The sequence below is a fragment of the Nestor notabilis genome, unplaced genomic scaffold (genome assembly GCF_000696875.1).
Source record: "Nestor notabilis isolate BGI_N333 unplaced genomic scaffold, ASM69687v1 scaffold13540, whole genome shotgun sequence".
Lineage (NCBI taxonomy): Eukaryota > Metazoa > Chordata > Aves > Psittaciformes > Psittacidae > Nestor > Nestor notabilis.
Window position 1 is genome coordinate 4,574 of NW_009911653.1, and position 14,467 is coordinate 19,040.

General features: G+C 34.2%; 1 protein-coding gene across 1 annotated transcript in view; it reads left to right on the forward strand.

Annotated features, from left to right (window-relative positions):
* Positions 1 to 218: 218 nt before the first annotated feature.
* LOC104406768 (A disintegrin and metalloproteinase with thrombospondin motifs 6) overlaps positions 219 to 14,467 on the forward strand; it is a gene marked incomplete at both ends in the record, with an annotated part of 53,837 nt that continues 39,588 nt past the window's right edge. The window contains 2 exons of the mRNA XM_010015859.1: positions 219 to 360; positions 10,853 to 10,960. Coding sequence (XP_010014161.1) covers positions 219 to 360; positions 10,853 to 10,960 — 250 coding nt within the window. The remainder of the gene's footprint in view (positions 361 to 10,852; positions 10,961 to 14,467) is intronic.

Sequence of the window (14,467 nt, forward strand, 5' to 3'; positions counted from 1 at the left end):
TAAACACTTTTGTTAATAACGATGAAAAATTATTTTAAGATCTTAATTCCCTCTATTTTTTCTTTTTACTATGGGTGTACCATCTTACTGTTTGTTTATTGCAGTCATATTTGTTTCACACCCAGTGCTGTTAAAAGTAAGAACTAGATACATGATATCATTACTGTGATTTACAGTCAGGAGAATTCCTAATTGATTTGGTCCTTTATGTTGAACAGTTCGGGCCGTGGTACTTGCCTTGATAATGAGCCTCCCAAGCGTGACTTTCTTTATCCAGCTGTGGCCCCAGGTCAGGTGTATGATGCTGATGAACAGTGTCGCTTCCAGTATGGAGCAACATCCCGCCAATGTAAATATGGGGTAAGAAGTCTTAATCCTTATGCTGAGTGTTCTGCTTAGTCATTTGTATATATTCCTTTGTAACATAAATCTTTAGTTAGATGCAGTAGTGGCCTACAGATTTCCAGTAGCATGTCTGGTGCCATCATACATAAGCAAAGGGTACATTTTAATCCTTATGCTGCATCTTTTTCTTGAGTCATTTGTGGGTTCTGTACACCAAAATATGTGGGTAAGAATGAGCTGGGAAAAGCATTCTTTAATTTTAGGGGAAAAAAGGAGCGTAGAACACTTGTTCCTTGCTCCTTGTAAAGTGCACTACAGAATTTTCCCTAATTTTGGTTATATAAAACCAGGTTCATGTTATATTAATCTTGAAACATGACATCTGTTCTGTTGGCTTTAGCTTTTCAATTTAAAGCTACAATTTAAAATTACATTGTCCTTGTATTTATTTGTCAGGTCTGGTTTTCTTCCCTCCTGCCCTCCCCAACATCGAGTTTGTTGTTTCTCACATTGTTCAGATCTCTTTTTGGAAAGATGACTTACAGTTTTGTTAAGAGGGGAACATGAAGCTACATAGCTAAGTAGAATACTGAATAGCTAAATACTAGCAAAGCTTTGGCTGCAAGTACCGGTGTATAATAATTAAAGTAAATAAATTCAAAATAGAAATAAAAACCTGTACACTTAGGCCACCATGCAATAAATTTATGAATATTTACCTAAAATCTTGCAGCCCAAAGTATGTAGCCGAAGGGTGCTTTCTGTTGTGCTTGTTATCAAATAATCAGCTGAGACTAAATTAAATATACCTTGAAAATGTATATAGTGGTTTAAAAGTAAATAGTTTTAATAATATTTTAATTTTTAGATTATTCAAATAAAACAATGTAATCACTGAATGTATACTCTGTTTACCTCTCTAAAGGCTAGCTGCAGAGAAAGTCCATTTTTAATATCCCTGGTGGGATAAATACAATATTATTCTTGGGATGCCTCTTTGGCAGATCACATTGTGCAAAGGATTTAAAAGCTCTATGTAGCTGGCTGACTAGCTCACTGGGTCTTCTGCTGCTGATCCCTCATCAAACCTATTTTGGCCTTTATTGTTCCTCTTTAAGTTCTCACTTCCCACCACTGTTATTGAAGGTCCCCATTTCCTGTCACTATATATAAGTGTGTAGTCATATACACTTATATAAGTGTGTAAGTTTTGTGTTTTTTTTTTTTTTTTCCTTACAAATTGTTACCACACACACTCCTTTAATTTCAGACTAAGGAAATCTACAGGTGTTTAATCCATGATTTATAGCACAGCCTTTGGAGATATATTGCATTTTAAATTAAACTGGAAAGTTAATGATGTGCAAAACCTGGCTTTTCCACATGTATTTTTTTCTTTTTCCAAACTATTAAACTATGTAATCATTGCTGTGATGATCACGCTGCATGGTACACTTTCTTTCTTAAAGCAGTTTCTAAACCACAGATAATCGAAAGTAGTGAAGATGTGTAGGTAATCTTGGCTTTCTGCCTTCTCCTTTTGCTTTTAAAGTTTTTGGTTTGATTCCTTGTAAAAAAGAGGTTGACACTTAATTGAAGCAGTAGTTAAAAGAAGTTATGTCTTCATGTGACTTTACCAGTCCTCTGAACTGATGTAGTGCATTGTGTTCCATCAGTGTGCCATCAAGGTGAGCATAAGTGTCAGAGAAGCATAAGTGTTTCAGAAAAAAAACCCCTATTTTTAATAATAGGGTTCAGACTGTATATATTATAATTATAATATAACAGGTTATTGTAGAAGTCTAGTAAAATCCACTCTAAGAAAAGATTAGCATTCAAAATAGCATATACATTTAAGAATATTATCCGCCATGGCCATAATGCTCTGAAAATGTGATCATGATTATTATGATCGTAAGATTTTGAGTGATAATTTTGAAAGGTGACAAGTCTTTGGATGCGCAGATGGAAAATATTCACACAAGAAAGACATATTCATTTATGAAAGGGTTTCTAGAACTGAGGAGTGGAATTAGATCTAAATACCAGAAAGAGCTAAGTTGAATACTCCGCTCAACTCGTTCGTTATCAAAAGTAAACAGTCAGCGCTTTGGATGTTTGGTGTATTATTCCCATGAATATGCCATTAACATTTCATTGATTTTATTCTAACAGATGTGTGCAACTCTGGACAGAAAAGCTTAGTGCAAACCCTTGAACTGTGGACAGAAAAGCTTAGTGCAAACCCTAAAACAGTAGACCTAGTTTATACATTATTTCTTTGTAGCACTTCTTTTAGCTGTTTTTATTTGAAGTGCCTAGTAAAAAGGGGGTAGAGCCGGTTTTCCAACATGGAGTTCAGTGACCCAGAAACAAATACATTCTAAACAAATTGGAAATCTCGAAGAAAATGGCTTGCCATTTTCTCTTGCTCATGTTCTTTACTGAATTGTAGTAGGAAGACACGACAAGCGAAACAGTCAGACTAAGTCACATCAAATTGCTGACAAATTACAAGTCTTTGGGGTCTGATGCATCTGTCAAGATAGTTGGTATTTTTTAAGGAATTTGGAAAATCTTTGTGTTATTTCTGCTTTGGAATCATGTATAATGTCTTACTAACATTTAGGAAAAATACCTTCTTCAACTTTTTAGTTTTAATGTAATCTGTGTTCATTGCCTTTTCTTCCGTATTACCTCATCCCTTCCCTTTGTATGTTTATTTTAAACTGTTTATTGCTTTTGATCATAGATCACATTCTAATGCTGCAAAGAATGTTGCATGTTTAAGTGCCTGAAGCCTTTCTTACTTACGGATTTGAAGTTAAATACGTGGAGAGGTGTTTGAACAGCTAAGGCATCAGAACTAAAGTACAAAAGGGGCTGCAAGTTTCTGCCTTTCTGTGTGTGGGTTTACTGACAAGAAGACAGTTTGACCTTAAAAGGAGTTCTTTGGTAGTTGTTTTGATACTATTTTAAGTACTAGACCTAATTAAACTGTTTAGTCACTTATGGACAGAACTGTTTCAGCAAAAGCCTTGTGGCTATTGGTCAGATTTCCCTGTATTGTTCAGCACATTGTCAGACAAGAATTCAGAGAGCTGCTTTAGCTCTTCGAGCTTAAATAAACCCTACAGATTAGTAAGTAGACAGTGATCCTTCTGTGTTACATATGCATTGTTCTTCTTCCTGTGAAGAAATAGATACTTTGAATAAAGTGAAGAAATAGATACTTTGAATAAAGAATTAAGAGGCGATGTCTCAAGCTACTTAAAGTACTTCAGTTTTAGGGTACACTTTCAGATTCAGGAGAATGTTAAGTTTATGACTTACATTGAGCCAAATTGTAATGGTAGAAATAATACTGCTGCATAGCTTTTCCCTAAAGGCGGTAGATGCTTTCAGGTATCTTACTGGATTCAGTGCAGTGGAAGATCTTGAGGTTACTAGGAGCAAGGTAGTTCCTGTTCATTTGTGTAGTTCCTGTATATGCTACATCTTCTATGGTGATGCAGTGTGAATTCTCTTCTGCTGATTGTCAAGCGTGTCTCAGTTCTTTGCTCTGTTTGTATGCCAGTTCATAACCTTTTTCAGTCCTTTTGTTAGGTGAGTGTAGGGAGAACTTTTTTTATTGACTCCATATCTCCTTAACCTTTGAGCATCTGCCTAATTACAGTTGGCTGTCTCTGGGTAAACTCAGGAAAGAATTCCACTTTTGACTTTGAATTTCTCTGTTTTATGACTTTAAATAATACCTGGAATATGCCTGACTGTAACTTACAGATTTTGTGGTTCAAAATAATGCTTTGCCTTAGAGCTGGTCTCTACATTTTTAGGACAGAGGCTAAAACCTCAGGCATTTTAATAGCAGTTAATACTTTATGCATATGGTTGATATTGCTGTGGTGCATTTTATGATCTGTGAAGCTGTTGGCTGCTAGCATGGGTCTCAGAGATAGTGTCTTATAATTTTTTTTGTATATTTTTTTTCATTTAGTGCTTTTCCACCATCATTGGTGCAGTAAATATTTTGAGTAGGAGGATAGGGGGACAGACTCTCCTTTCCTTCGCATACATGGCTTCATTGAAAACAGCAAGACCATTCTTTTTATTTCACACTAGAGTTTAACACATCGGGTAATGTATTTTAGCTGATGACAGGTAGCTCTTTTCTTTGTCATGGTCTTATGTTTGCAATTAAGTTCTCCAGTTAGTTTGCCAACAAAAATAGCTTTAAACTCAAATACCAGTTTTTATTCACATTTTGTTAGTGCATTTTGGAGGACAGAGAGAGTTCAGGCTATGAACTTACTGCTTGTAAATAGACAGAATGAAGATATATTGTCAGAATAAGGAGACCTCCTGCTGCCTTCCTGAGCTCCCTTGTGTTAGTAGTCTCTAGGAAGTTTTAATGAGTTATGGGGAGTGGCCATAAAGTTAACTACTATTAATGGAAGTTTGCTGGAAAGGCTTGACTACAGAAATATAGGACATATAGTTGTCATACCTTTACTGCTTCCTAGTTTCCTACATGTCAGTTTAGAGACAAAATAGTTTAATTGAATTCGTAATGACCAAAACAAAACATAATTTCAGATCCAGGAGAGTAAACAAATTACAATACTCAGTGGTTCTAAAATAGCCTGAATTACAGTTGATCCTTCTAGTAAGGTGATACAAACTTTAATGTTAGAGAATTAAACTGTCGCTTTTTTCATTACTGGTATGATTTACTCCAAATTACTAAAGAGAAGTATTAAATACGATGTAGGTGGAAGTAGGTTCCTGAAGCTGATTTTTCAGAAGGAAAGGCAGAGAAGCAACTGATGTATCATTGCACCACAAGTACCAGTTCCCTTTTATTCCCTCACTTGTTGATACTGTGACTGTGATTACGCATTCAGTTGAATTACACAGAGTAGTTAGTAACTCACTGAAATGTGGCTTTTTTTTCCCAACTTCATACGTCATACCAGGGCTAAGTCGCTTTATACTTGGTGTTTGTCAGCAGAGCACAAGGAATTCAATGAGATGTTTTTACATTATGTTGCTCACAAACTGGTGTTAAAAGTATGTGTAGGCAAGGAGAGGAATTGAAGGTACAGGCATTATACTATGTCTTTTTTATCAAACTTTCCATTATTTTTTATTTCATAAGGTCTTGCTTGTCAAGTGTGAACCCTGTCATTGCTATTGTGCTGGCCTTTTGTGTTTAGAATGATTAAACTTTTGAACTTTTCTTGTGTTAAGAACTTACAGGATTGTGCTGTAATTAAGAACATTTGAAACACCTTTGGCTTAAATTTTCTTCTCTCTTTTTTTTTAAGATTAGGATGTGTGTAGCCACAGGAAATCCCAGAAGTTTTCCCCTTTCTGAATCCCAAAGTAGATTTACATCATTTTATATCTGTTTCTAGCAAGTTCCCATAGACCCCTTTCTTCTTTCCTAGAACTATCTTGTCACCAACCCCCTTTTCTTTCTCTCCTTAGCTCTCTTTCACTTTCTCTTTCACAAGAGACACAGCCTTAACACACATGTGCCTGGATCTTACAAAAGCTGTTTAAAAAGTGAAAAGGGGAAGAAGCTAGTGATCAAAGCAGAAGTGCATTAGATGTTAGTAGAAGCAATAATGAGATTCCAGATACTAGAATGTGGATTGAATAAAGATGGGGTAGGTCTTGTGGGTTTGAAAGGGAAGATGCTACTTAGAGGTGATTGACCTTCTGGGACGTCTGTAGTTTCCATAATGTTCACATAAGCACCCAATGTTTAGGAAAGAATGCTGGTAACATAATACAAATGTACAACTTAAGCTTTGGATTCTATTCCACATTCTTTCAGCATGTTTTGATTCATAACATGCTGCACCACTTAATGAGCATTTGGTAGCGGAGCACTAAAATGGTAACTTTTGGGTGCTTATTTGAACTTATTTGAACCTTCTGAAGTTCACCCAAAATTACAGTCTTCTAGTTTTAACTGTGTTGCAGCAGTATTTCAGCAGTGAGGCTGAAAATACCCTAGATTGATGTTCTTCAGGTCTGAATTGTAAGTTACAATTCAAGTTCTGTATATCCTCTATTTTAGCAAATATTTATCAAGAGGTGCAGCACATTACAGATTAAGCAGGCTGAAGTAAGTTAAAATCCTAATTAACATTTTAACATTTTATGAACAAATATTGAAATTTCCAAATTATCACAGTTTAATATTTCCCATTTAATTTTTTTTCATATTATAGGCCAAATTGCTAACATTCATTGGAGGCTTTCATTAGTGTTGAAACCATTAAGAACAGCACAGCAATATGATCTTTGCTCATATTACTGAGTTTTCATTGTGCTGAATTGTTACTATTTCTGAAGATTATGATACAGGATGCTTAGATGTTACATAATTTGAAATACCTATACATAACTCTGCATGACACACAGAGACAGGCTTCATAATTGATAACACTTAGGCGAAAGGAAGATAATTTGATTTGCTGTTTTTTTTCTCTAGATGGGATCAGCTTTGTTTAATTTACTGCAAATAGAAGCACCCAAATTCCAAACTGAAGTCATGGAGCCCTAAGATACACCGATACTGGTTGTTTTTTGTCTTGTCTTGATCTTGCGAAAGGCCTTCGCTTCAGTTTGTGTTTCCTGGATTCTTAGAACATTTTCTGTTATTTGCTTTACAAATCAGCAGTTACTAAATCCACACATTTGGAGAATGGCTTTGAGGTCATTGATTAATTTTCGGATTATGCTTCTTTCTCTTAGTTTCAGTAAATTACACAAATTTAATGTTGGCAAAAGATATGTTAGCTTCATCCTGTGTCCACCAGCGAAGAAAAAGCTCCCCTAAAGGGTCATGTTATGTTCGTGGGTGGTGAGTGTGCATGTTAGTGTATGAAAAAAAGCAGTGTACTTTCTACTAATTAATTTGTGCCCAACCTTTCCAGGTCAGTTCCTTGTACATTCTTAAGGCTGGATTATTAAAATCAGTTGCTTAGAGATATTAGAGATACGATGGTGGTAGTAAGGAAATAGCTCAAATCAATAACTATGAAACTAAGGTAGTAACAGGATTAGGGTTGAGCTGGAGAACAGAAAGCTTTATGCATATTAGTCAGAATTTCATTGTTAACTTTCCAAAATCAGTTGAAAATAAAGAAGACATAGCCGTACTGGTACCTGCTAAAATTCTGGTTTTGTTTAATAACGGCATATATGGATTTTCCACTTCCTTCAGGGTATATTATTTGTTTTCAAATTACTATTAATGTTATTTTTAATTTCATGTAGAGGGTTGTGGAGAATGTACTTCAGATTCTACTTTCTCTTTTTGATGCAAAACATCAGAAGATAAACATCTTAAATAAGGTTTGGCTGTATTTAAAAGAAATTACCAAAATACTTCATAATTTATTGGGTTTTCTGTAAATTACTTACACAGATTGAAACATTGTGTTATTTTAATTTATAAATCTTCTGTGTTTCACTTAGTTTTACATAAGGAAATGCTATGTTGATTTGGGGATATTGTATGTCTGTGCCAAATAGAACTCCTTTCTGATTTAAGCAGAGGTTTTGTTCAAATGTTAATAATATGATACAGCCCATAGTAATTTTACATTGCATTGGTTTTGTCTTTAGGGATTTACTGAGACAAACTCCGGCTGAAATTGAAGTCTGAATAGGACTGTGTCAGTAATAATACCTAGTTTTGATACAGTGCTTTTCATTCTATCTTCCAAAGCAACTTAAAAAGAATGGAAGTATTTTTCATTTTGTGAAGTAAGGATGTGAGCTGATTTGGTTAGAGTTACCCTGCAAACAGGTGAATGACTAAAAGCTTTGGAGTGCTTTAGCCATTAATTCACACAGTTGAGGTGATGATTTGGATGATCTTAGTTAAGTGAATTTGGAGGAGTCTAGTGCCATAAAGAAGCCTTAGTAAACAGAAAGAATCTTACCAGAAGCAAATTGTTAAATACTCTCATTTGTGGATATGTTAGCCTGGCAATGAAATACATGTTTTATTACATCTCCATATATGTTAATATATAGAAGTATACCTGTGTAGGCCTATCAAAAGTGAAATTGTGCATCTAAACTCTGGAGCACAAAGCAGAATTCTGGATTCAAATCACCCTGAAATATAGATGTTTTCAAATTCAGACTGTTATGCAGATCTGATTTCTTTTTTTCCTTCTGTCTGTGTTGGAATGCTTGAAGTCTTTGTTTCTTAATGCAATTGAATTTTTGGCTTTTCAGCCAAATTGAACTGAACTATAGTAAAGCTGTTAATTTAAATATTTGAATTCAGTCTGATGCAAAATAAACACCAGGTCATAAGCAGAATTGTCACAGTCTGACACTTTTAATAATGATTTGACAATGTAAACCACACATGAAACATGAGCAAGTAAATGACATTAATTCTGCTCAACAAAATGAGCACGTAAATAACTGTAAAAGTATATAAGGCAGGATTATGATAGAAGCATCTTATACTGCGTCTGTAAGGAACCAGTTTTAGGCTTTGACTTTTGAAATCCATACTGTGTTGACATTTGGATGCATGGTTGATGTTTAATTTTGGCACCTTAGTGGCTGGGAAATTGGTAATCTCGTTAGATTTTTCAAGAATCTTTGTCGTGTATCTTCTATTCTTTCGCTGTTCTATTTGATTTTTCTAAAACATATATTTCTTTGTGTGTATCTCAATCTGAAAATTTTATCAGATGAGTGGCAAAAGCAAGTGTTTATTCAGAGACTTAAGTAAGTAATTATTTATACTATTTGCATTTCTTCAATGAAAAATTTGAATCTGAAAACTAAGGTAGTTCTACATTGTCTGCAGGTATGCTTTTACATGTGTCAGTATTTCTCCTAAAATGAAGCTCATCAATTTATTGAAGTAAGAGCAACCCCCCAGCTAAGACAAAACAGCTTAGGCCTAGTTTTCAAAAATTGGATAGAAGCTCCAGCAATTATCAGTACTCATTCCTCATCATTTCAGACCATCCTAATATGGTATTTTGTTAATGGATTTCTAAAAAGATACCTTGCTTCAACCAATCATGAAACAAAATACACTGTTTTACTCCTGGAAGAATGGCACCAGCTGATTTTAAACTTGGAATAGAATTTTTCATTATTCAAGAAAAGCTTGTACGTTTGAACTGTTGCTGCAGCTGCTAGTGAATAATGTATAAATAAATCAATTTGTATATGCAGTGCAATGCGAGAAACAGGAATCTTAGGCTAAAACTTAGCATTTATTCCTTTTGGTGTGTATAGAAAAGATAACCTACAAGTCAGATACTCGTGCGTTTTCTCTGAGAAACAATAAACTTTGGGGGGGAGGCACCTATTAACTTTAATTTACTCAGACTGTCTTTACCTTTTTCCTTTTTGTATCAAGGTTCAGCCATAAAATCTATACAAGGATTATTTGTAGTATATAATTTTAAGATTCGGTTAAATAAAATGAAATAGTAATGGCTATCATATGATCAATTTAAAGATTTTACTATGTTTCAAATTTAAAAAAATACTTAGGAAATATCTATAAGCAGGTTGTGAACTCTTGCATGGATCTCAAAGTAATACTACAAAGATTATCATGTAAGTCATCGACTGTAAAAGCAAAACACTTCTGATTCCTTTCTGCATACATAGTCGAATCCAAGGGCAGCTGAAGCAACTTCGAACATTCTGAGTATTCAGCCAACTTTGGGTCATGTCCACATTATGAACTTCAACCCTTAGGTAGTTTTAACAATGAATTTCCAATATCAACAAAACTAGCTTAATTTAAATGAGTAAATGTGCAAAAACAAATGAGAAAATGTGGTAGGAAAAAAGACGGTTTGAAAACCTGTGTTCGTTTAACACTGACAACATAGGCTAAATCATTTATGGACTATCAGCTGCAAATTTTGAAAAGCCTACAGGAATTAATTTAGTATTAGCTCAGAACTGGACACACATGCACTGTTTTAGCAAGTGTTACAGAAGAGGAGTGGAAGTAGTCTGAGCTCAGAAACTTTGGTTTTAACTAAAGAAAACAAAAATAATTGTTGTTGTTTCATATTTCAGAGTTAGTAGTATCCTTTTATTGTGTAATTTTGAGTCAGATAATGACAGTAATGGAGATACTAGAGCACATCTGAAGACTGCTTTTACAGCCATGCTAAAACATATTAAGCCCAGTATTAGCACTAATCAAGAAAAAAGCAACTATAAAACATTATTTGAATGACAGGTGTGAAAAACACATTCTTCTAGTCTACAATTTGATGCTTCCAGATTTTTTTTGACAGATTACTCTTAGGTAAAATACAGTGGCTTTGGAATTGCTCCAGAAAATTTCCCAACTATCTATAGATTTATCTCTTCAGCCCACTTCTTAATGGTCTCTTTTCAGAACAAATTTGTGTGTATGTTTGTGTGTAAGGACTGAAATTTTAGGCTTCCATTCTGATCAACTTGCTTCTGCCTTCTTTCCTAGGAAGTGTGTAGAGAGCTCTGGTGCCTCAGCAAAAGTAACCGGTGTGTTACTAACAGCATTCCAGCAGCTGAAGGTACTCTTTGCCAAACAGGGAGCATTGAAAAGGGGGTGAGTACTAATAATTTATTGTTTGAAAAAGCAGTTTATTGTTTAAAGAACACAGGAAGAAGGAACTAGTAAATTAAAGTACTTACACTCAAATATAAGAGGTAAACAAATTATTAATTTGGAATACATTTGAATTGTAATGGAAGTGTCCATTATAAACGTGAATTGTTTCACAATTACTTACATATGTAATTTGATAAAAGATTTATCCTCACTATAAGATTCTATAGCATGGATCAAAAAACCCCAACCTGTTAGATACTCTCTATCGTTTTTTCTGTGATTTTTGTAATCTTTATTAAATTTATGACACTCTTCCATAAAGGACTGTTGCAATTCTAGGTCTGGCATGGACTTTGAGTATGTGTAACATAGATCTAGAGCCTGAACTCTGCGTTGTTAGAAGATAAAACCTTTATTCCTTCAGATACAAGCTGAATCATATAAGCATATAGAAAAAATCTTGCCTTAATAAAAGGGTTTTCTAAAAGCTCGTATTTCAAAGTGGCCTTTCTGTTTTGACTTTGAATTATTCTTTTGGTATTCAGTTACACTTACATAACTGTTTAGCTTTGGAGGACTTTGATGTGGAGTTTGATAAACTCTTCTACCTAACAGAAAAGTGCAGAAAGTCTAATTCTACTGTGTCTGTCTGAACATGTGAATTTTTATTTTAAAACTATGTCTGTATATCAGTAGTTTCAGGCAAAGTTCTGAAACTTACTTTTAATAGTAAAGAACTTTTCTCAATTGCGAGGCAAAATCTATACAGATTCTAAAGAGATGAGAAAAATATTTTAATTATTGATTTATAGGACATATACTGGGGGAAAAAAGTGAATTCCATAAGGCTTTTTTTAAGATAATATATTTCATGCAAGTTTGTGCAAAGTGAAGAATGCTGATTATATAATTTCCGGTACTGTCTTGAGAGTTGCTGCATATGTCCATAAGATCTACTACTTCTCCAGATTAGATGTCAGTAGTCATTTTTAGGAAAAAATCCATTCTTGTTCTGACTTTCGCCGTGCTAGCTCGGCTAGTTTCAACTGCATTTTGATTGCAATCTGATGTTTAAACAAAAAGAATGAAAGCTTTTGAGCAGCTGTCACAGTTTATTAATGCTAGTTGATGGCTTCATTCAGGCCCTATAACCTAGCATCGTTTTGATGGCTTTTCCATGCTGATTTTGGAAATATTGGTAAACCATGTTAAATAAATTCATTGAAGGAGTAATTTTAAAAAATAGACTGCTTAGAGTTAGCCAATGAAAATAGAGGCACCTTTACATTCTACCAAAACCGTTACCTTTTATGAGAGTATAGAAAATAGTAGAAGCCCCACGCTTACATCAACAGTCTAGGTTTATTTTGGAACCACCACTCCTTGTCAGTGACAAGGAGCAATTTACCTCCATTTTTATTTTTAAACTGTAATACAACAATGAACAAGTTGAGATGCTTGAAGACACTGTTGCTGTCTCCACTTGCCTGAGGGTTTAATCAGTTTGCTCTCTACAAAACATCTTTTTCCGGTTATCACTGTCTTGGTTCAACATTAGATTTTAGAGGGAAATGAGAGAATCCATACTGTTTTACAGTGGTAGACTGTTCATGCCTATTAGCAGAGAATTGTATCTGTAAACTGCAGCTTCAAAGATTCCTTTAAATTAATAATTCCTGATAGCAAAAAATCCCATAAAACACAAGGTTTTTCCAAATCTTTAGTTCTTTTTGCCAGATGCTAAGGAGAAAATAACAGGGTACATTCATTATTATTTTTATTATTATTATATTTATATTGCAGTCATGCCTGAAGGCCACAACCAGATTAGGCCCTATTTTGCTGGGCTCTGTCCAAATATATAATAAATGATGTGCCCTTCTGTAAAGATCTCAAAGTACTTTATCATATTTGGAAGGTCAGTTTCTGCTTTTAGTTACACTAATGTAAATTCCATGTAACTGTTAAAGCAAGTCTGAAGCAGTGTGCCCTTATATCTTATTGGCAGAGGTGGGAGGGATTTCTACAATTAAAATGGCCTAACACACCATTATAAAACCTTCTTTCAGTTGCTTATATAAACCTGCCAAACTTTTAACTGTCTGGGTTGAAATTTTCCACAGTAGATGTCTGCCTGCACCTGAAGGTTTTTAGAATGTTTTCCATGAAAGTTACTCAGCTGTTTTCTGCGTACAGGGAAAAAGAATAGAGTGGTTTCTTGCTACTGATGGAACTTGTACATCTGTTCTGTTTTGAAGCTTTAATATATTCATGCTTTGGTGAAGGGTTTTTCATATCTGCTGGGTTCAAAAAGGTACACTTTTTCCTAATTTGTAATAATAATTTTAAATATACATGAAGTTTCTCTCTGGTATACACAGAGGCGTGTTTGTGAAGGTAAAGTAACTGATAGATTTTAAAAATATACAGATGAGGAAGTGGTGCATGTAAAACAGTAAGACAAAATTGATAGGAATGTTTATTTTATCTTCTAATTTAAAATAATAAAGAAGTAACTTTTTCTATCATAACTGTTTAGATCCATGCTAGGAATGTAAATAAAGGGCAAATGTGCAAGAAGTGTAAACACAGTGTGCTGAAAGGACAGTTTAAGTAACTAGATCTATTATCTAAATAACTAGAGTTATTACTGGACATTAAGATAAGGTAAATGTAAGTTATTATTGGACATTAAGTTTTCTTGCAAAACAATTGTAGAAGCAATATTTGAAAATACCTTGTTAAAATTGAGGTGGGAAATTTAAATTGAATTGATCTTTTGTTTTTCCACTACAAAAGATGAATGTTTTCCGCAATATTAGAGTAATTGCTGTGTGAGTTTTGTAAGTCTTAGTTCTGTTAAACAGCTAATATGTAAAATGATCTGAAGTCTGCCACAGTATCATGTTTTATCTTATTGTTAGTGTTCTCTACAAGAAAAATTTCAGGCTGCTTACAATATTCACAATGTTTTGAACATTTTGTAGATACTCAAATACATCACCACTGTCTTTCTAGTTCAACTAATTGGAAGTTATTTATTCAGTGTTAAGAGAAGAATTAACATTTCAGTTCTAAACCTTTCACGAAGGAGTGTTTTCTAAAATAGTTGTCATCTTTTCTTGTCTCTCGATATTCTGGTTACTCAGTAGTCATTACCTCGTTATAACAGATGAGGTTGCTAAAATTTGTGGAGGAAGCATATTTCTGTAGTTCCATTAGAAATAATGAAGATTTTGGTAATTTTTAATTACTCTGTCAGAGATTCTATCCATCACTGGCTTTTGGTGAAAGATAATTTTCAGTTGAAAGTAAGGGAAAGACACAGAAGCGAGCAGTAAGTCCTCACATTTAGCTTTGGTAGAGTAGGAAACACAGAATTTAAGGAGTTTTTACAAGGAAATATGTGAATGTGCAAGACAATGTTTGCATGACTAAGAAAATTGCAGAGTATAGTGATTTTACACAGCTTTGGAAAAATAAAGCAGGTAGAATGCACCTGCC